At 52.0% G+C, this 20,436-nt stretch overlaps 1 protein-coding gene across 4 annotated transcripts in view; it reads right to left on the bottom strand.

The window, feature by feature from the left end:
- Positions 1–20,436, bottom strand: part of Ripor3 (RIPOR family member 3) — a 69,309-nt gene that overhangs the window by 24,981 nt on the left and 23,892 nt on the right. For 3 of the 4 annotated variants that reach the window (XM_087910965.1, XM_048441148.3, XM_085696985.2), the window contains exon 2: positions 1,077–1,192. In XM_087910965.1, the coding sequence (XP_087767091.1) occupies positions 1,077–1,183 (107 nt within the window). In that variant the 5' untranslated portion in view covers positions 1,184–1,192. Of the gene's footprint in view, positions 1–1,076; positions 1,193–5,609; positions 5,757–20,436 lie in introns of those variants that run through there. The other variant, XM_048441149.3, reaches the window with a different exon arrangement.

The raw sequence follows: 20,436 nt of genomic DNA, 5'->3' as shown, positions 1-20,436 counted from the left end.
CAGAGGGTAACCTGCAGGCAGCCTCACAGGGTGGCTGTTGGGTGGATGTGAGAGAGGCACCTAACTGGGCTGGGCCTGGAGTCTTCCCCAGGACTGCCGAGACAGCAGGAATAGACCGGGGCGGAATATTCCGCTGGGCCACACAGCATGTTCTAGGACTGGGAGAGAGAGACAGAGTGGCTGAAGCACAGGTTAAGTTAACTCAGGGCCTCTTGGCCAGGAGGCCAGAATGACCTTGAGGTCTGAGGGGCGGCTGAGGTCTTTAAGCACAGCACAGGTGTGTGGCATTGTGGGAATTGGTTGCTGATCGGCTGACCAGCCCATCCAGGCTCTGTGCCCACCCACCCGCTCAGGTGCCTTTGGTTGTACAACTTCCAGCCTACCAGCTGCGAGGTAGTTCCCTGGGGAGCTTGTTCCGTGTCCAGCTAAGACCACGGAACCTGGACTGGTGGGCCTGAGCTCTTGGGGCTCTGGCCCCAGAGGCAGAAGGGACTCATGGGGACAGGATGGAGCGAGCCCAGGGTGGAGTGGCAGGCATGGATTAGTCCTCGAGGCCCAACCCACAAGACCGAGCCAGCTGCTGTCATCAGAAAGCCCCACCCCCAGGCCCCAGTATAGCAGCTGGAGCCAGCGGCCTGCCCAGTGTCAACTCCCCTTCACAACAACCACACAGGAAGCCACGCCCCTTCCGTGTTCAAAAGTGAGAAAACCTGGGCTCAGAGAGGTGAAGTCACTTGCTTCAGGTCACCGGGCCAGGACAGGTGGCCCCATCGTCCAGACTTCTAAACAGGAAGAGCATCCCTTCACACTCCACCCCTAGGAGGCTAAGGCCAACTGGGAAGACATTTTGCTGTGTGACCCTGGAGTAGTGGGCTACCTCTCTGAGTCAGGTTTCTCATTTGGTGATAAGCTCAGCAGGGTGATTTGGGAAGCGAGACGATGTGGACCAAGCTGGCAGGAAATGACACGTTCGTCCAGGAACGGGCATACCCCACACAGTTGGCCATCCCAGGCCGCTGGCTGAGCTCCGTGCCCCCACCCCATGCACGTGCGCCCTCCATCCCCACGGCACTTACGAGACCCTCCGGCTTTGTGCGCTGAAGCCAGCGAAGGAGGCGCTGCGGCCCACGGTCCCCACAGCCCCGGCATCCCCAGGAGACAGGAAGCGCAACCTCACAGACATGGCTGCCACCTGAGAGGAGAGGACCGGAGAGAGTCAGCGTGCCTGGACAGTCTTCAGCAGCATCTGGCCCACACTGTGCCACCACTCCCACAGGAGCCGACTGCAGCTGCATGGGGTGGGGGGGATGTGGGGCAGCCGGGGGCAGTTGTGGGGTCTAAAGCCAGGCCTTGTCTGTCTTCATGCCCAGCCCACTGTCTGCTCCCCCTCCCTGCTGAGCCCCCTGTGGATCCAGAGCCCAGCGCCTGCTGATGCCAGCTCTGTACTGGGCACATTGAGTGCACAAACAGACAGTAGCGTGTGGACAAAGGCCCTGTGATACCAGAGCTGTGACCCGGAAATAGAGCAGGGCTGCAGCCCCTGGTAGATCTGGGGGGATGGGGTGCAGAACACGGATCCCCAGGGAGCCAGGTCCCCCTAGGGAGGACCTTGGCCTCCCAGCTGGGCAGAGGTAGCCAGGAGCCATGGGTGGATCAGAAGACCGGTGGCAGAGACATCCAGGGCTGCTTCGAACCTGGGCCCACTGCCTGTCTCGGATCCAGGCCCACAGATGCCCGGATAGCTTCTCTTTTTTCTTCCAAACCATCTCCAGGATGGAAAAACGGCCCCACATCCCTGGGGAGTACAGCACGGCGAGCTGGCATCTTCTAGCACAGGCGATCGGAAACTTCTTCATATCTAACCTAAATCTCGGCTGCTGCCATTTCATACTTTGTTCCTTAGCCAGGGTGGTACCAGTCTGAGGATTGCAGGAACGCTAGTGCCCACACACAACCTAGGAATAGCTCCACCCAGCAATGCAGGTTGCCCTGTATTGGAACCCTGTCCCTGGCTTCTCTTTCACTTCCACTCCCAGGCATGCTGCAACCTCTGTCCACAGCTCCCACAGCTGCCCAGTGCTGGTCTTGCATTTTGCTCACAGTCTGTCTCTGTCAGGGGCTCAGAGGCCCATGCAGCACCTCTGCACACCTGTGCTGCACCTCTGCGCTGCACCTCTGCGCTGCACCTCTGCACCTCTGCGCTGCACCTCTGCACACCTGTGCTGCACCTCTGTACACCTGTGCAGCACCTCTGCGCTGCACCTCTGCACACCTGTGCTGCACCTCTGCGCTGCACCTCTGCACACCTGTGCTGCACCTCTGCGCTGCACCTCTGCACACCTGCGCTGCACCTGTGCTGCACCTCTGCACACCTGTGCTGCACCTCTGTACACCTGTGCTGCACCTCTGCGCTGCACCTCTGCACACCTGTGCTGCACCTCTGTACACCTGTGCAGCACCTCTGCACTGCACCTCTGCACACCTGTGCTGCACCTCTGCGCTGCACCTCTGCACACCTGTGCTGCACCTCTGCTTGCCTGCCTGTGCAGTCCTGCAAACCTTCCCAGCCTGCCTCCTACCCTGCAGCATTGCCCCACGGCACAGTATACAGGAAGGCATCTGACACACAAAGCCAGCCTCGGCTCCAGTCAAGGCCTGGCCAGGGCCATGGTGGTTACAACTTTAAAATGGGCTCAGAGGTTCTCAGAGGAACCAAGAGCTAGATGTGCTGGGTGTTCCCCGTGCTCAAGGGTGTGTACATGTATATGTGCATGTGTGTGTGCATGTTCGTGTGTGTGTGTGTGTGTGTGTGTGTGTGTGTGTGTGTGTGTGTGACTCACTGTGCACTGACTAGGGACCAGAGCCCTGAATGGATCAAAGGAGCAACTTCTTGCCCTGGTGAAGGGGTCTTGCGGTGTCTGCTGAGTCCCTACTGACTGTCCAGGGGCAACTGTGTTTCCTGCACACAGATGGGGAAGTTGAGGCAGTGTGAGGAGAGGTGAAGCCCTGTGATAAATGCAGCCGATAAGTTCCCCTACTCAATCCACACTACCTCCTAAGGAGCAGGAGCAACTGATGGCTTAGCTGCACAGATGGGGAAACTGAGGGTCGGAGAGGTAGTGGAGACCTTCTGTGGACCCTAGTGGGGAACCGCAAAGGCAGCTTGGAGCCCAGGAGTGTATGTGTCTCACCTGGCATCCAGTTATCACTGGGGACACAGCCCCCTCCCCAAGGAGAAGCACCTTACCCCTGCCATTGGCTTATACCACCTCAGGGAGGCATTTGAGCCACTGCATCCCCTTCCTGGCTTCAGTCAGCCACAATGAAAATTATGAACACTCCAGCTTGGGCTGTCCCTCCTTCTACTGGGTCTCACCAACCCACCAAGGCTCCTGCCTTTAGTCTAGTCTAGGGTGGCTGTTACATTCTCCCACTACCAGGCCAGGGAAAGAGGGATCCAGGAGAGGATCCCTGGGGTTCCCGAAGTCTTCATTAAGTTTCTGTCCAGATGCTGAACAGTCCTAGTGTCTGAAAGCGACAGCCACTGTCCCCTGAGGGCTAGGGACAGGAGGCTGGGGCACCCACAGGCCAGTGACAGTCACTGTCCCCTGAGGACTAGGGACAGGAGGCTGGGGCTTCCCACAAGCCAGCGACAGCCACTGTTCCCCCTGAGAGGGCTCACACAAGCCAGCGCTATGAGGCCTTATGACCCCACTCATCTCACTGTGAGGGAGTCAGCAACTCAGAGACACTCTGCAGTTGTCCCCAAGGACTGACATCCTGGACAGTTCCACCCTCTGGCCCTGGCCACCTTTCCGGGCCAACTTTCTTGGGTGTCTCCTGTATGGGATCTCCAGGTCTGGACTGAGGTCAGAACCCTTTGTCTCCAGAATCCTTGGGTCCCGCAGTCAGCACAGATGGACAGTGGGAATTGCCCTCCTCCTTGGCAAGGCTCCCTCAAGTGGCTCTCTGGGCTCAGGGGTATCTGAAAGACTCCAGTTCATGGTCAGGGAACTGAGATCCACAAGAGAGGATGAATCTACCCCTTAGTACCCCAGCAGCCCCAAAGAACAATGACCACCAGGCAAGATAGGCAAAGGGCAGATGGAGGGTTAGGTGGGACATCTGTCTTTTCAGGCCACACATATCAGTCACCTTTGCTCTGCTCAGCCACTTCAGAACTAAAGGAACTTGAGTGATATGGAAATGAAAGGGTATGGGTGTGCGCAGGACTGCGTTGACGGGTTTCAGGTAGCCCAGGCTGGCCTCAGACGTGCTGTGCAGTTAAGGCTGATCCGCCTGCATCTACCTCCTGAGATGACAGGCATCACATACACACCCAGTCAATGTGGTACCAGAACCCAAGGCCTTGGAGATGCCGGGCAAGCACTACCCACTGAGCCACATCACCAGTCACCAATGACGCCATCACAGAACCAGTGCCTACTGGATTACTATCCCAGGCCCTGCTGCAGACATGGCCCTGCGTCTCCCACACCCCACAGGCCTCACAGCCCACAACCTGCTCCCTGCCTGAGGCTGGACCACTTTGGTCCGCTATCTCAACTCTTAGATAAAGAAGCTGGGGCCGGAGAGATGGCTCAACAGCTAAGAATACCTGCTGCTCTTGCAGAGGACCTGGGTTCAGTTCCCAACACGCACATGGCAGCTCCCAATCACCTGTCACCCCAGTTTCGGGGCACCTGACACCCTCTTCTCAGGAACCTCCAAGGGCTCCTGCAAGCACACAACGCACACACATGCACTCAGACACGGAGGTTCCTGCAAGCACATGACGCACACACATGCGCTCAGACACACGTATACACATAAAATAAGTAAATCTTAGAAAAGAAACCGAAGTTGTCGTCCTAGCACCTGGGAAGTTGAGGCAGAAGGATAGCTGTGACTTCCAGGCAAGCCAAAACTCCAGACTGAGACACTGTCTCAAAGCAACAAGAGAAACAAAAGAAAACGGGCTGGGGAGAGGATGGCTCCTCCAAGGTGGTCAACAGGAAACCCCAGGACTGAGACTCCAGCCAGCACACTGCGCTTTACCCTGGAACCAAGCTGTGCTCACCTCCCCAGGGACACTAAAGAACCCCCCACCCCTGAGCCAGCAGCTGAGGGGAGGAAAAAGCCTGGATTGAGGCAGGGCTAGAAGGGACTCTGGCCACACAGCAACTGAGCTGTGCTGCCAGCAGCGCCCCCTCCTGTCCAGCCAGGTAAGGGTAGTTTCCCAATCCTGGATTGAGTTTGGGCTCCCTGGACTAAGACAGGCCAGCTCAAGATTTCATGAGCAGATGCTGACAAGCCCCAGGGAACATTCTAGCATCCTTGATGCTTGCACACAAGGACAACAAAAGCGAAAAGCAAGGTGGACAACTGGGGCCCTTGGAGACCCCTTGGCCCCTCCAACTCGCTCTGCTGTGGCTGGCATTAACCCTAAAGCTGCTAGCTGGGAACGGAAGCCCTGGTTATGCAGAGGGACCCTTGGGTGGCTCTAAGTCATCCTGGGCAGCCAACTGTCTGCAGAAGGCAAGGTGAACAGTCAGGACCAACCGGACCCCTGGACAGAGGAGCAGGTACAACAGCTGCAGTTTCCAAACCTTTGGTGGCAGACAGGGCAACCTCTTCTCAGTCCTGCCCTTTGCTGCCTGGCTCTGGTTGGTGTCTGGTACCGCTGGGACCCTGCAGACCAGTTGAAGGCGGCTTCACGAGGTCCTGCTTCCCCGACTCTGTGGGACCCTGGGGACAGTACTGGGCCTCTGCCCTCAGGTGCAGCCACAGGAAGCAGAAGTTCGGCTGTCCACAGTCACCCTGTGTCACCGCCCACCAGAAACCTGCAATTTCACCTCATTGCGAGGCAAAGTGGCTAAATTTAGCATGGCAGGCTTGTGGGGCTAGGCTGCTTTTATGCCTGAGTCCCTCATTTATGGCTCTTTTTGTTTCTCTCCTAAATGACGGCCAGGGCTTGAATTGCCTTTGGCAGTTTCTGAAATAGCTCCCTTGGTATAGCCTGAGAGGAACTGGTAAATCAGACCCGGATGGGAATGAGCCTAAACAAGAGGGGTGGACGACCCAGCAGAAGGCCCTGGAACCAGACTGTCTGACCCAGAGGGGGCCCCCAAGGGAGCCAACCTCTCATTTTACCACATGCTCACGTGACTTGCCTGGAAGAGAAAAAAAAAAACTGACCGCTTCCCCACTCAGCTGGATCCACTGCTCCATCAAAGTCCTCCGCTGGGGCTGCCCCGGGGCTTTTACACTGGCTGCCCTTCTGCCAGCTTCCTCTTCTTCAGGGTCTTCCCTTGAAGCCTCCTCTAAGCCTTTAGGGCTCACAGCTGAGGCCTCTTCTTTCCAGAGACATCCTTGAGCAAGCCCTGACTGGAGAAGCCTTATCCCTCATTCTGCCCGAGCCAGGGCTCATTACATCCTTCACAAGAATCTCTGTTCCCAGACTGGACCGTTTCTGTTCCATGCACACCTCTGGGCGTGACCTAGTAGTAACAATGAATGATGGAAGAGATATTTCTGAGGTTTCTCCTTCCATCTGCTTGCTCAGTGAGTGTCTTACTTAAGGTTCCTTAAGTATTGCCATGAGGAGACACCATGACCATGGCAACTCTTATAAAGGAAAACATTTAATTGAGGCTGGCTTACAGTTTCAGAGGTTTAGTCCATTATCAACATGGCAGGACATGGTGGTGTGCAGGCAGACATGGTGCTGGAGAAGGAGCTGAGAGTCCTACATTTCCATCAACAAGCAGCAGGAAGTGTACCGTGTCACACTGGCAGTCTTGAGCCTATGAGACCTCAAAGCCCACCCCCCGCGGTGACACACTTCCTTCAACAAGGCCACACCTCCTAACAGTGCCATTCCCTATGGCCGCACATTCAAACCCATGAGTCTATGGAGACTATAGCTATTCAAACCTCCACAGTCAGATGTACTGAGTACCTACTGTATGCAGGCCCTGGGCATACAGTTGTCACTAGGCCACTAACTAGGCTTGCCAATTCTACTAGACTAACTGGCCAGTGAGCCCCACAAATATATCTGTCTCTGCCTTGCCAGAACTAGGGTTACAGCCGCATGCTGCCAAGCCTAACTTCTGGGGGCCAAGCTCTCAGAGAATAAGTCTGGCTTCATTGGTGGTTTTGTTAAGTTTTGGGGGTGGCAGTGGTTTGATTTTGCTACTTTTTTTGATCCAAGGTCTTGCTATGCAGCTCCTACAGGCCTCTAACTTTCTGTCCTCCTGCTGCTGGATCCTGAATGCAGAGGTGGCAAGCATGTGCCACCACACCCGGCTGCTGAATTATTTTAAGAAAACCTCTGTTTAGAGCAGACTGTCTGTGTGTTTGTGCCTAACAGGTGTTAAACACAGGTCTCAGCTAGAGCAGAGCTCCTGCCCCAGCCTTGCCCCTGGCAGCCATGGGAGGAAGGACCAGGGATTCCTCTGCCCAGCACAGCCCTGACACCGTCCTGTCCTGCTCAGCCTGTGCCCTGCCCTTGACTCTCCAAACCCACAGACTCACCAAGGGCCCGTACTGTGGGTGAACAGGTGGGTCCCCCAAATGGCTCACACAACACCTTGCCCACTTTACAGAGTGTGAGCATAGCCATTCACAGCTGAACATGGGAGAGAGGGAAAGGCAAGTCTGCACTTGGCCCTCAAGAGGAAAAGCAGGTGATCCTCAGAATATGGTGTAGAGGGATGGCCGACGCCAGAAGGAAGTGTTCAGATCCAAGATGTTGAGTAGTGCCGTGGTAGCTCTGTGGTAGCATGCTTGTCTTGCACACATGTAGGTCCAATCCTCACTGCCATAGTGAAGAGACATTGTGGAAAACTTCTAAGGTCAACCTCTGGCCTCCCATGCACACACACATGTGTGCGCGCACACACACACAGGTGAAAACATGTCCATGTGAGCATGACCATGCCTGAAAGACACATGTGACCAAGCTCTCCTTTGTTCCCACCTGTGTTTTAGGGTGGACAGACTTCTCCCCTCAGAGACAGAGTGCCCTGACAAAACCTACATCTTCTTGCAACTTTGCAGCCAGCAGTGTCCCAACCCCTGTCCCTGCAAGAGATCACGATCAAAGACCCCCTTTTCTCAGACACACCAGAGTCCACCTCTTCCAGCCCACTCTACCCAGGCAATCGGCCACCCCTTCACCCTGGGCTATCCAGTAGCCGATGCGACTCTAGATATTGCTCTAGCTGGGGACTCAGTGCCAGAGCTGCCTGAGAAGCACAGCAAAAGGTCCTGGGTTCCAGTCCCAGTACCACAAAAGTAAACATGATAAGTAACATAAAAGAGAAAGCAAAATAGCAGAAAATATAGATAAAACCAGCCACCAGCTTGCTACACCCAATCTGGACAAGAGGCTTCCGTGCAGTCTGGTCAGGAAATCAGCTCCCCAAGTGACGGTCCTCAGCCTGTGGTACACACCGCTGTCACACCTCCTCGGTGACCGGTTTCCAGCAGGGCGTTATCGGCCAAGGTGGCAGTCCCAGAAGGCACCTCTAGGGTGTGCAGTGGAGCAGCGGAGGGAGGCCGGCTTTCCACCCCCCACACCTTAAACTTATTTTTATTTTAGATATGTATAGTGTTTTGCATATACTTTTTTCTGTGTACTGTGCTTGTCTGGTGTCCACAGAAGTCAGAAGAAGACAATAGATTCCTTGGAACTGAAGTTACTGAGCCACCATGTGGGTGCTGGAAATCGGACCCAGATCCTCTGATAGAGCCAGTGCTCTTCACTGCCAGGCCGGCTCTCCAGCCCACCTTCCACACATACTATCTTTTTTTATAATTTTTTTTTTTTTGGTTTTTTGAGACAGGGTTTCTCTGTAGCTTTTGGTGCCTGTCCTGGAACTAGCTCTTATAGGCCTCAAACTCACAGACATCCGCCTGCCTCTGCCTCCCAAGTGCTGGGATTGAAGGCGTGTGCCACCATTGCCCGACCACCCACACTATCTTATTTGGTTTTTGTTTTTATTTTTTTAGTTTTTGGTTTTCTGAGACAGGGTTTCTCTGTGTAGTCCTGGCTGTTCTAGAACGAACTCACTCTAGACCAGGTGGGGCTCTGCTTCCTGAGTGCTGGGATTAAGGTATGCACCACCACTGTCTGGCTTGTTTTGTCTATTTTGAGACAGGGTCACTCTATGTAGTCCTGGATGTCTTGGAGCTTGCTGTGTAGACCAGGCTGGCCTCTAACTCACAGAGATCCACCTGCCCCTGCCTCGGGAGTGCTGGGATTGAAGGTGTGCACCACCACACTGGGCTCCATCCCTTATGCCTTAAGTGTTGGGCCACAAACAGGAGTATAAGAATGACTGAAAAGAAACCACAATAGGACTGGGGTGTAGCTCAGCGTACTGCCTAGAATCTGCAAGATCCTGGGTTCCATCCCCAGGATCAAAACTAAAAACAGAGGAAACCATTGAATGTGGCCAGGCAAGAAGGCTCAGGGGGTAAAGGTGCTTACTGCCCACGCCTGGAGACCGGAACTTCATCTTGGATGGACTCGCGTGAAGGAAGGAAAGAAAGAACTGACTCCACGAAGTTGCCCTCTGACCACACACACACCGTGCATGTGTGCCATCCCTGCGGTGATAACAATTGGGAAAAATTAAATCCTAGACTCAGGGTTATCTCAGTACAGTGACACGTAGCTACATACAAAATAAGACACTGCTTCTTCAAACATTCCCAAGAAACACTTTTGACACTAAGAATGCGATATTTTACATCTGTTTTCTAAAAAGAAAAAAATACAGTTTTTCTAGTCTTTTCCTGTGCAAAGAAATAATCACTGCCTCCCTCTCCTGGTTTTTTGTCAAGGCATGAGGTGGGGCAACATGGTTATATGCACAAAAATGTTCATGGCAGGCGGATATTAATTGGTTTAATATATTAATATTTAAAATACATTGATTAGGTATTTATTTTTTCCCTTTTTGTGGGGGGTGGTTATTTGTTTGTTTGGTTGGTTTTTAAATAGGGTTTCTCTGTGTAACAGCCCTGGCTGCCCTACTACTGACTTTATAGACCAGGCTGGCCTCAAACTCACAGAGATCCGCCTGCCTCTGCCTCCTGAGTGCTGGGATCAAAGGCATGTGCCACCACCACCTGGCCCCTTTCTTCCTTTTTGAGACAGGGTCTCTCTACATAGCCCTAATTATCCTGGAACTCCCTATACAGACCCACCTGGAATTGAACTCACAGAGATCCAGCTGCCTCTGCCTTCCAAGTGCTGGGATTAAAGGCGCGTGACACCATACCCAGCCTTTGATTAGGTATTTCTTACGATGAGAATTTTGCAAGCCAGATGTGGTGATTCACACCTGCCTATGATCCCAGTACTTGTGAGATGGAGACAGGCGGGAACTGCTAGGCCATCCTCAGCCACGTCTCAGCAAATCTGAGATCAGCCTGGGCTACAGGCAACCCCATCGCAAAGACTAAGACTAAGAATAGGAAGAGGAGGAACAGATAGGAGAAGGAAGAGGAAGAGAGAAGAAGAAGGAGGAGGAAGAAGAGGAGGAGGAGGAGAAAGAAGAAGAGGAAGAGGAAGAGGAAGAGGAAGAAGAAGACTTGCAAACGGCCAGGTTCTGCAATAGAGGAACAGGACAGGACAGTCAAGAGCTCAATGCCTACCACCCTATGTCCCTTTCTGTTTCTCAAAAATAAGTCACAAGGTTTGGGGAGAAGGCACAGTGCATGTGGTGCGTTCTGTGCCAGTGTGGGGATCTGAGCCCAGGTCCCCAGAACCGACATCCGTCTGGCTACAGGAACATCTGCACTCCCAGTGTTCCTACAATGAGATGGACTGCATAGACAGGCAAATCCCTGGAAGTTCAGAAGCCAGGAGCACACACAGCAAGGAACCACAAAGAGAGCCTGTATCGCTGGAGCAGGGTAGAAGGAGGAATGACACATTTGAGGGTATCTTCTGACCTCTACACACGGACTGTGGAGTGTGCATGCCTGCATTCATAGACCACATCACACACCCTCATACATGAAGTTACCACCAGGTCCTGTCCCACTAAGGCAAAGACTGACATAAGACAACCATTTCTGCCGACACTGGCCGCTGTGAGACCAGCAGAACCCAGAGCACAGGGCTCCCCAGCCAGCCTGCTTGTTTGCTGACCAAGACTGTTCATAGCCTGGGAAGGGACCAAGTGATCAACCAGAGATAAGCCATCTGGTCACTCACTCCACAACAAACAAGTCACGAGAGAGCTGCAGACAGCCTGCTCTGATTTTCCAAGTCCAGTGAGATGTTTCTCTTTCGTCCTAGCTCCTGGGGAGACAGAGGCTGGTCCAGGACCTGGGTCCTGGCCCAAGCGCCACCCTGACCCACAGCGCATCAGCGCTAGGGAACAGGGACAGCAGCGTCTTCCATTCCCTTCTCCGTCCTTTCTCAGAAATTATGCCAGATGGTCGACTCATCTCCCCGACAGGGTGATTTCTTCCCAAACGGACAGAATGTTTTCTAGAACCCAGTGTTCTCTCCCAGTGTGGAGGTGGTGGGTGTTGCTTTGGAGTGCAGAAACCTAGAACCTCACATCTGCTGGGCAAGCGCTGCGGGCTTTTTCTCCAGCCCTTAGAGCACAAACCTCTTTTCCAGCAGGGAGACCCCTACTGGTCACCTTCAGTATTGCATCCTTGATTCACCAACAGGGATAATCTCCCACCCAAAGGAGGATGAGGCTCGCTCGGTTCACACGCTCAAAGTGAGGTCCATGGGTCCCAAGCACCGGACAGATGTGTGTAGCTGACCAGTTTGGGCTTAAATCATAATCCTGGAATTTCCAAAGTATTGCAGAACATTCTAGGCTGACACTAGAGTGCGAACCATGAGCTGTTTATCAATTAGTCCACTGTTTGCCAAACATTCTTTCCTGAGTCTCCCGGGAGATGGTTTAGTTGGGAATGCATGGCAGTTGAATGAAAATTAGCAGAGGACGAAGGTTTGGCTCGCAGAGAAGCGGTAACCATCTGGAAGAGGTAGATCCCATCAGGACAGAGGGAGGGGGGAGAACTGTGTGCATATGTGTGGTTGTGTGTATGAGAGTGTGGAGGTCAAAGGGCAACCTCTGGCTCCAGTCCCCTCCTTCCACTCTGAGGTAGGGTCTCATCACCACTGTGTACCAGCTGGCTCATCGGCTTCCATCTCCACTGAGATGTCCGTGTACACTGCCTTGTCTGATTTAACTTGGATTCTGGGGCTCCAAGCTAAGCCTCTTCACGCTTGTATGTGTGCCATCTCCTCAGCCCCGTTACTAACTTCTGAGTTTCTGTGGAAAAGAAAGATGATATATGGGAACAAACTAGAATTTGGGGCTCTTTGAAGACAGTTCACGAAATGAACTCACGAAATGGGCGAATCCCTCCCTCACCCACATGGGGCTGCCAGGAGACCCCTGGTTACAGAAAAATCTTTCACAGCTCCCAGCCAACCCACCTGGGGGCCTGCGTCAGTGGAGTGTCAGGGAAACCGAAGAGCTGGAGCAGTATCCAAGTCGGGAGGAGAGGAGAGGAGCAGCTCGAGGAGGGTTAAGGGGTTTTGTTTTGTTGTTTGGTTTGGTTTGGTTTTAGATAAGATCTTTCTATGAAGTCACAGCTGGCCTGGAATACACTAAGTAAACCATGCTGTGTGTATATACACATTCAGCTACACACATAATAATAATAAAATTATAATAAATGAAGCCCTGGGTATACCCACTCCCTTCTGTGATCCCAGAATTTGGGAGACTGAGGCAGAAGATTTGCCTTGAGTTTGGGGTCAGGCTGAGCTATGGAGTGAGACTTTGTCTTAAACAACAACAAATTAACAAATCAGACTGAGTCTGGCAGCCCAGCCTATAATCCAAGCTACTCCAGAGGCTGAGGCAGGAGGATCCCAAATTCAACAGTTTGGGTAATGTAGGAAGATCCTGTCCCAGGAGAAAAATTAAAAGGTGGGTTGCTGTGTGTGTCTTTCTATCTTAGTGGCAGAATGTCTGGAGTGCACGAGACCCTGGACTCAATACCTGGTGGTAGCCAGGCTTCGTGACACACACTTGTAAAGTGGGATCAGGAGTTCAAGGCCAGCCTCAGCTACATAGTGAATTCAAGGCCAGCCTGAGCTACATGAGACCTGTCTCAAAACAAAATGCAGCAAAAGTCCCAATTAAAAGAAAAGGAAGAAACGAAGCTGGCTTAGAGGTTTAAGAGCACTGGCAGCTCTTCCAGAGGTCCTGAGTTCAATTCCCAGCAACCACATGGTGGCTCAGAACCATCCATAAATGAGATCTGGTGCCCTCTTCTGGCCAGCAGGAATACATGCAGGCAGAACACTGTATACAGAATAAATAAAAAGGAAAAGAAAAGAAGGAAGGAAAGCTAAAGGAACAAATAAAGGAATCAGAAGGGAGCAAGCTTCAGTGTGTTGGGTATGAAACACAGGATGGCAGAGTCGGGAGCTAGGCAGCTATATGCCGGCTCTAGCATGTGGTACCCAGAGATGTGTGATCACTGAGCTATTCTGATGGACCCTTGCTTCAGCCAGCACCCACCCCAAGCCACACCTCCTCCGGTCCTTCCCCGCATGTGCTGCTCTGGTCCCATCCCCTGGACTCTGCTGTTTTTCCTGCCTCCCGACGTGGACCCACTTGGCCCAGTGGCAGTTCCTGCAAATGCTGAGCTGAGCTGGAGTCTGGCCACCTCGTGGAAGAGTTTCCAGGGATGAATGCCCTCAAGCCCAACCCCCTCCCACTGGCAGGAGGTGGCTCCTTCCCTTCCAGGGAGAGCAATGAGGGCCTGGCTTCTAATGGGAGGCAGGAATGCTGTGGGTGCCAAGAGCCCTGGCCAGAGGCCTGCAGATCTGGGCTCTAGCGGCTCACTCCAGCTGTCTGTCAGAGACATGCTCCTAGAAGGTGAACTGGGGACAGAAGCATAGCCTCATCCCTCCTCACCACAGGCCAAGGATTAGTCGCAGCCTCCCTAAGCTGGAGCATCCTAGGCTGCAGGGATCCTGAACCAATGAGGCTTCTGGTTTACTGTCATGGAGGAAACCCACGGACCAGACCCTGACACAGTGGGGTCGATGCGGAAAAGAGTGGCATTTGGTTCACATGCTTATCAAGTAGTAGAAAGACAATAAAAGAATTCTCTGGAGGAACCAGTGTGGTGGTGCATGCATGCAATCCCAGCACTTGGGAGGCTGAAGCAGAAAGATTGAAGCCAACCAGGAAGAGCTATATGTTGGTGGACAGGGGGGGGGGGGCTTGGAGAGATGGCTCAGTGGGTCAAGTACTCCTGAAGACCTGAATTTGATTCCTAGAACCCATATTTTTAAAAAAAGAAAAGAAAAGAAAAAAGCCAGGCATGGTAGTAGTATGCTTACAATCCAGATGCCAAGGAAGTGGAGACCTGTTCCCTGGGGCTTTGTGGTCACCCAGCCTAGTCCAAGCAATGAGTTCCAAGCCAAAGAGATGAAGGGGACAGCTGAGGAGCAACTGAGGTAGACCTCTGGCCGTCACATGATTGTGCACACATGTGCACACACACCGAAACCCAGACTCATGCCTGTGATTCCAGTACTTTGTAAGTGGAGGCAGGAGGGTCAGAATTTCAAAGTCATCTTCAGCCAGATAATGAGTTCCAGGCTAGCCTGAGCACATACACACATGCAGCCAAAACACTCAAGACATAAACATAAAAATAAATACAATATTTAAGAAAAAACAAATCCAAGGGGAAAAAAACATTTGCAACATATGGAAAAAGGAAAGTGAAATAAAAGGATTTTCAAATGTGTCATCTTACTTGGTGCATACTGTCACTCACTGGCCATGGCCATGTGATAGGCTAGGAGGTTGCATCAATACATGTAGTCATCCTGATCAATAAACAAACAAACAAACAAGGTTTGATTGTTGTGGAATATTATTTTAAGATGTATTACATTCAATTATGCTGTGGGACATTTGCTTAATAATGCAAAAATGTGCTGCATTCTTTTATGTTGCATTTGTTTAACTCTGTGAAGCTGTGGTTCTTTACCTGTCTAAAACACCTGATTGGTTTAATAAAGAGCTGAATGGCCAATAGCGAGGCAGGAGAAAGGATAAGCAGGACTGGAAGGCAGGAGAAATCTGAGAGGGTCAAGCAGCAAGAACAAGTAGAAGAGGGCACTAGGGGCCAGCCACACAGCCACACGGCCACACGGCCACACGGCCACACGGCCACACGGCCAGTCATGGAATAAGAAGGAAAGAAAAGACATACAGAAGTAAGCGAAAGGTAAACGCCTAGAGGCAAAAAGTAGACAGGATAATTTAAGAAAAGTTGGCTAGAAATAAGCCAAGGTAAGGATGGGCATTTATAAGAAAGAATAATTCTCCATGTATATTTATTTAGGAGCTGGGTGCTGCCTCCCCCCAAGAGTAAAAACAACTAACAATAGTTGGGGCATCTCTCTGGGACCTCTTTTTTCATGGCACTGGTTCCATTTGGGAAGATTCCACCCTCCAGCCCTAATCAGAAGAGCCCCTGTTCTTGCTCTGTCGCTGCCGTGGAGGGTGAGGATATCAGTACAAGAACCAGAACCTCAGGATAACACAGACACCCGAGTGGCACTAGGTCCCCGGTATAGCAGCTTGTCTGATTCTACAGAGTTCTGAGCAAGTAAAGGAAGTCCCTGGTCCCCTCTGTTGTGTTCAGTTTTGTGTCTCAGACGCTACACGGAAACCACTCCTGTGACCTGTCGCTACACGTTTCCCTGGTGGATCTGAGGTTAGGACTCTTGAACCATGCTACAGGGAAAGAGCAAGTCAGACAGTGGTTCCATGGATAAGAGAGATTTTGGGAGACAGTCTCTCCATCAGTGAGTGGCCTTGGGTTTCTCTGTGTAGCCCTGGCAGTCCTGGAACTCACTCTGTAGACCAGGCTGACCTCGAACTCACAGAGATCCACCTGCCTCTGCCTCCTGAGTGCTGGGATTAAAGGTGTCCACCACCGCCGCCCAGCCGTAAAATAAACTTTTAAAAACTTTTAAAAACAACCTGCAGGGCTGGAGAGATGGCTCAGTGGTTAAGAGCATTGCCTGCTCTTCCAAAGGTCCTGAGCTCAATTCCCAGTAACCACGTGGTGGCTCACAACCATCTGTAATGAGGTCTGGTGCCCTCTTCTGGCCTGTAGGTATACACACAGACAGAATATTGTATACATAATAAATAAATAAATAAATATTTAAAAAAAAAAACAATCTGCAAAGGTCATGTGAGACCAGTGCTGGGCATGGCTGCCCACACAGGGAGCCCCAGTCTGACAGGAAAGCAGGACGGCCCCCTCCTGTGGGAAGCAGACATTGCGGTCATGGTGTTCTGAGTGGGCACAAGATCAGCACCACGCAGAGTCCGTCCAATGAAGCCCAAGTCCAGTGTCCATCTCTGGCCCCTTCTCGCTGGCTTTCCTTGGAACCATGGAGTTGAAGACATTCCTCCACAGTCAAACCTCCTTAGTCTGCTGTGGCATGTCTGAGGCCCTGAGAGGGAGAAGCTGACCTGGACCTGTGGAGCGGTCCAGTCTCCCAGCTTTTTCCTGCATGCAGCCTCTTCAGGTCCCTCACACCTCCAAATTCTTCAAAACTTCATACTCCAAGGCCTTCCTGACTTATCTTTCTCCCTCTGTGTCAGTCAGCAATCACCAGGCCCATCCGGGTATAGCAAGTGCTTCATGATGCGGAGCCATGAAAATCCCAAGACACCTCTGTAAAGACAAAGGCTGGAGCCCAGGCCACAATCTGACCCAGAGATCCAGTAGGGATGCACCAAAGAGAAACAAACAAATGTCCACGGCAGCCAAGAAAAGGACGCAAATATTCCCCAGCTGCAGATGGATAAGCCAGTGTAGACGATCTACACTCTGGGCCAAGGTTCAGTCATATTAAGGAATCAACACCAACGGGCGCTGCAGCAGGACTGACTGGGGGCATGGCTGCCAGTGAAGGTCCTGTGCTCTAGCTTGGGTTCCCAGCACCCACATAAAAAAGCTGGGTCCAGCAATGTACTCTGGAATCGCAGCACTGGAGAGAGGCAGGTGGGTTCCTAGGGCTGACTGTCCAGTCAGCCTCGCTTAACCAGTACCCCAGGATCAGTGAGAGACTACCTGGTTTGGGGATGTAGGTTCATCACTGTGATTGAAGCATCAGGTCCATTGTGGCAGCAGCTTGTGGAGCAGACTGTTCATGCCTTGGTGAGTCAGGCATCAAAGTCAGGCTGTAACCCTCAAGCGTTGCCTGGAGGCAGCTACTTCTGCTAGCCCAGGCTGTAACCCTCAAGCCTTGCCCCTAGGGAGCTACTTCTGCACCCACTGGGGAACCAAGGGTTTGAACCTGTGACCCAAATGGTACGGGAACCTTGTAAACCCTGTGCGTTTGAAGCAGACACAAAAGGCAGATGGTCATATGGGGACAGAAAAAGGCAGGTGACATCTGGGAATGGGGAGGAAGAAACAGGACAGTTACCATAGGTGGTTGTGGTGTGAGTGTCCCTGGGTAACAAAGACATCCTGGAACTAGATGGTGACAATGGTCCAACTCTGTGAGGGCACTAACTGATCAAGTGTGTATTGTAGGAGGGCAAAGATCATATGAATTACCTCTCCATTTCTTTTAAAGATTTATTTATTTATTTATTTATTATGTATACAACATTCTGCCTCCATGTCTGCCTGCACGCCAGAGGAGGGCGCCAGATCTCATTACAGATGGTTGTGAGCCACCATGTGGTTGCTGGGAATTGAACTCAGGACCTCTGGAAGAATAGCCAGTGCTCTTAACCACTGAGCCATCTCTCCAGCCCCTACATCTCCATTTTTTAACAAAGGTGTTTCTTTTCTGGTTGGGGGTTCTTTTTAAAATGTTTAATGTAAGCTGGGTAGTGGTGGCTCAAGCCTTTAATCCCGGCAAAGTTTAATGTATTATTTTATACCTCTGACTTTGTTCCCCTCACCTTGACGTCTTACCTTTCGCCCTTGACTTTGTGCCCCCTGACCTTTCACCCCGCCTCAGCTCATGCTGCTTTTCCATCTGTAATGGGCTCCATGATCCTCTTTCTGCTCCTCTTTTGTTTTTTGAGATAGGGTCTCACTCTGTAGTCCTGGCCTAGCCTCATACTCTCAGCAATCCTCCTGCCTCAGCATCTCCAATACCAAGATTCCTATTGTGGGCTGCCATGCCCAGCCTTGAGCTCCCACCTGCAGCAGAATAAACTCACTAGAAATGAACCCCAGAAGTAGCCTCTGTGGGAAGTCCTCCTTGTCCTGTCAGAGCAAGGGGACAGCTCCCCTTCCAGCCACCCTGACAGGGGTACTGGCAATCATCCTTTCGTTCATTCCTGAGGGAGCCCCAACTGTCACTCATACGGCACCTTCACAAATGTCCCAGGCCTAGCACTACTGTGTCACAGGTCAACATGACTCTTTATGTCTCACTCCCCCAAGTTCAATGTGTCCTGGAGGGTGACATGTCACTGCTGAGTCAGCATCTTCCCACAGACAGCAAGCAGGCTCACACTGAGCCAGCATGCGTCCAGCACCTACCCAGCCACCAGAGCCTCTGCAGTGTCAAAGGGGAGATGGGTGTCTGAAGTCACAGTAACCATGAAGAGACTTTCGAACCGGCACAGTCAGGCCTGAAAGATCCTTGGGAAAGAGGCTTAGGGGATGGGTGGTGAGTCACTAGTAATTAACACCTTCCCATCTCTCTTGAAGGCCACATCTTAACCACCACTTTCTCAGGACACCATCCCTGTTCCTTATCTAAAACTGTCACCACCCTGTCCCACCCTGTCTTCCTAAAATTTTCAGTGAGTTTTCTTTGTTTTTCCGCAACAGTCTCACTACAGGGCCCTGGATGGCCTTGAACTCAAGCAGCGCAGGGGATAACGTGCACCTGGACTGGCTCTGTGTCCCTAATTTAATTTCCTTCTGGTATTGAATTCCATTGGACACAGGTCGTCAGGGGTGGCAGCTTTACCCACCAAGTCACCTCTCCTTCCCAAGCCTGTTTTAAATAATAAATAGAGGTGACTTAGAGACATAGCCCCTTTGGAAAATGTTTGTTCAGCATACACGAAACCCTGGATTCCATCTCTGCTGTTGGTGTGGTGGGTGGCACACACCTGTGGTCCTAGCATTCAGGAAGTGGTGGGCACAGGAGGATTAGGAGTTCAGGGTTATCCCAGGCAACACAGCAAGCTGGAGGCCAGCCTGGACCACACGAGACCCCATCTTTCTTGAAAAGAAAAAAATTAGTGCAGACTTATCAGGGAAAGATAGTCAGGACCCCAAGAAATGGTGAAGGTGAGGAGCATCAAGGGCTTAGAAATTACCCCCAGGAGCAGCTCTTGTCTCACCCAGGGCCCCTGGGACATGGAGGAAGGAGGGAAAGCAAGGAAACAATGCACTGTGGTCGCCCAGGCACTTTAAGTACATCAAGATGGGCACAGTGACTCCAGCCGCGGGGAGCGAGGCTGGAAAGAGCTGGGTTGTTAAAGCTCACAGAACTGAGCCTCTTCTCACAGGAAAAATATTTATTTCACTGAGCTCTGCGTTTTGGAAAGCTGTGGCTGCAACAGCACACACATCGATTTCGCAGAGTTTTGGCTATGGCTGAGTTTTGTCTGCCTCCGGTCTCTGTCTGCGTGGTCTGTGTGCGCGCCTCTGTGTGTGTGTGTGTGTGTGTGTTCAGCCACAGCACCACTCCCACGAACAAGCAATCAGCTAAGGGCCAGCTAGAGCACGCAGCCAGAAAACAAGGGCTGTGAACTGAGCGGCTTAGCCAAGGCCCTGCTGTGTCGTCCTCAGGAGCCTGTGGAGAAGCAGTTACTGTTACTCCTGCCTTCTCTTTTGATCTAATACACCGCTTTCTGCCCTTCCCTCTTACCCCCAGGTTTTAGAGGGGGGAAAGTACAGCTGGGCTTGGTGGTACATACCTTTAATCCCAGTCCTTGTAAGGCAGAATTAGGTAAGTCTGTGAGTTTAAGGCCAGCCTGGTCTAGGGGCCAGTTAGGGTTACATAATAAGACCCTATCTCAAAAACAATGCCAACAAAAACAAAGCAGAAAAACAGACAAGCATGGGAAAGTCAGTAAAAATCAGGGCCAGATTCACACATCTATAATCCAGCATGCTAGGTGTGGCAGTGCACACCTTTAGTCCCAACACTCGGGAGGCAGAGACAGGCAGATCTCTGTGAGTTCGAGGCCAGCCTGGAGTATGATGTGAGTTCCAGGACAGTCAGGATTCACAGAGAAACCCTGTCAGAAAACCAAAATAAAAATAAATAGATAAAAACCCAGCACTCAGGAGCCTGGGACAAGGGGCTGGGGGAAGCCATGGCCGGCCTGCATTGTTATCAAGACC

The sequence above is a fragment of the Myodes glareolus genome, chromosome 10, assembly GCF_982192425.1.
Source record: "Myodes glareolus chromosome 10, mMyoGla1.1, whole genome shotgun sequence".
NCBI lineage: Eukaryota > Metazoa > Chordata > Mammalia > Rodentia > Cricetidae > Myodes > Myodes glareolus.
This window is presented reverse-complemented; position numbering and strand designations above follow the sequence as displayed.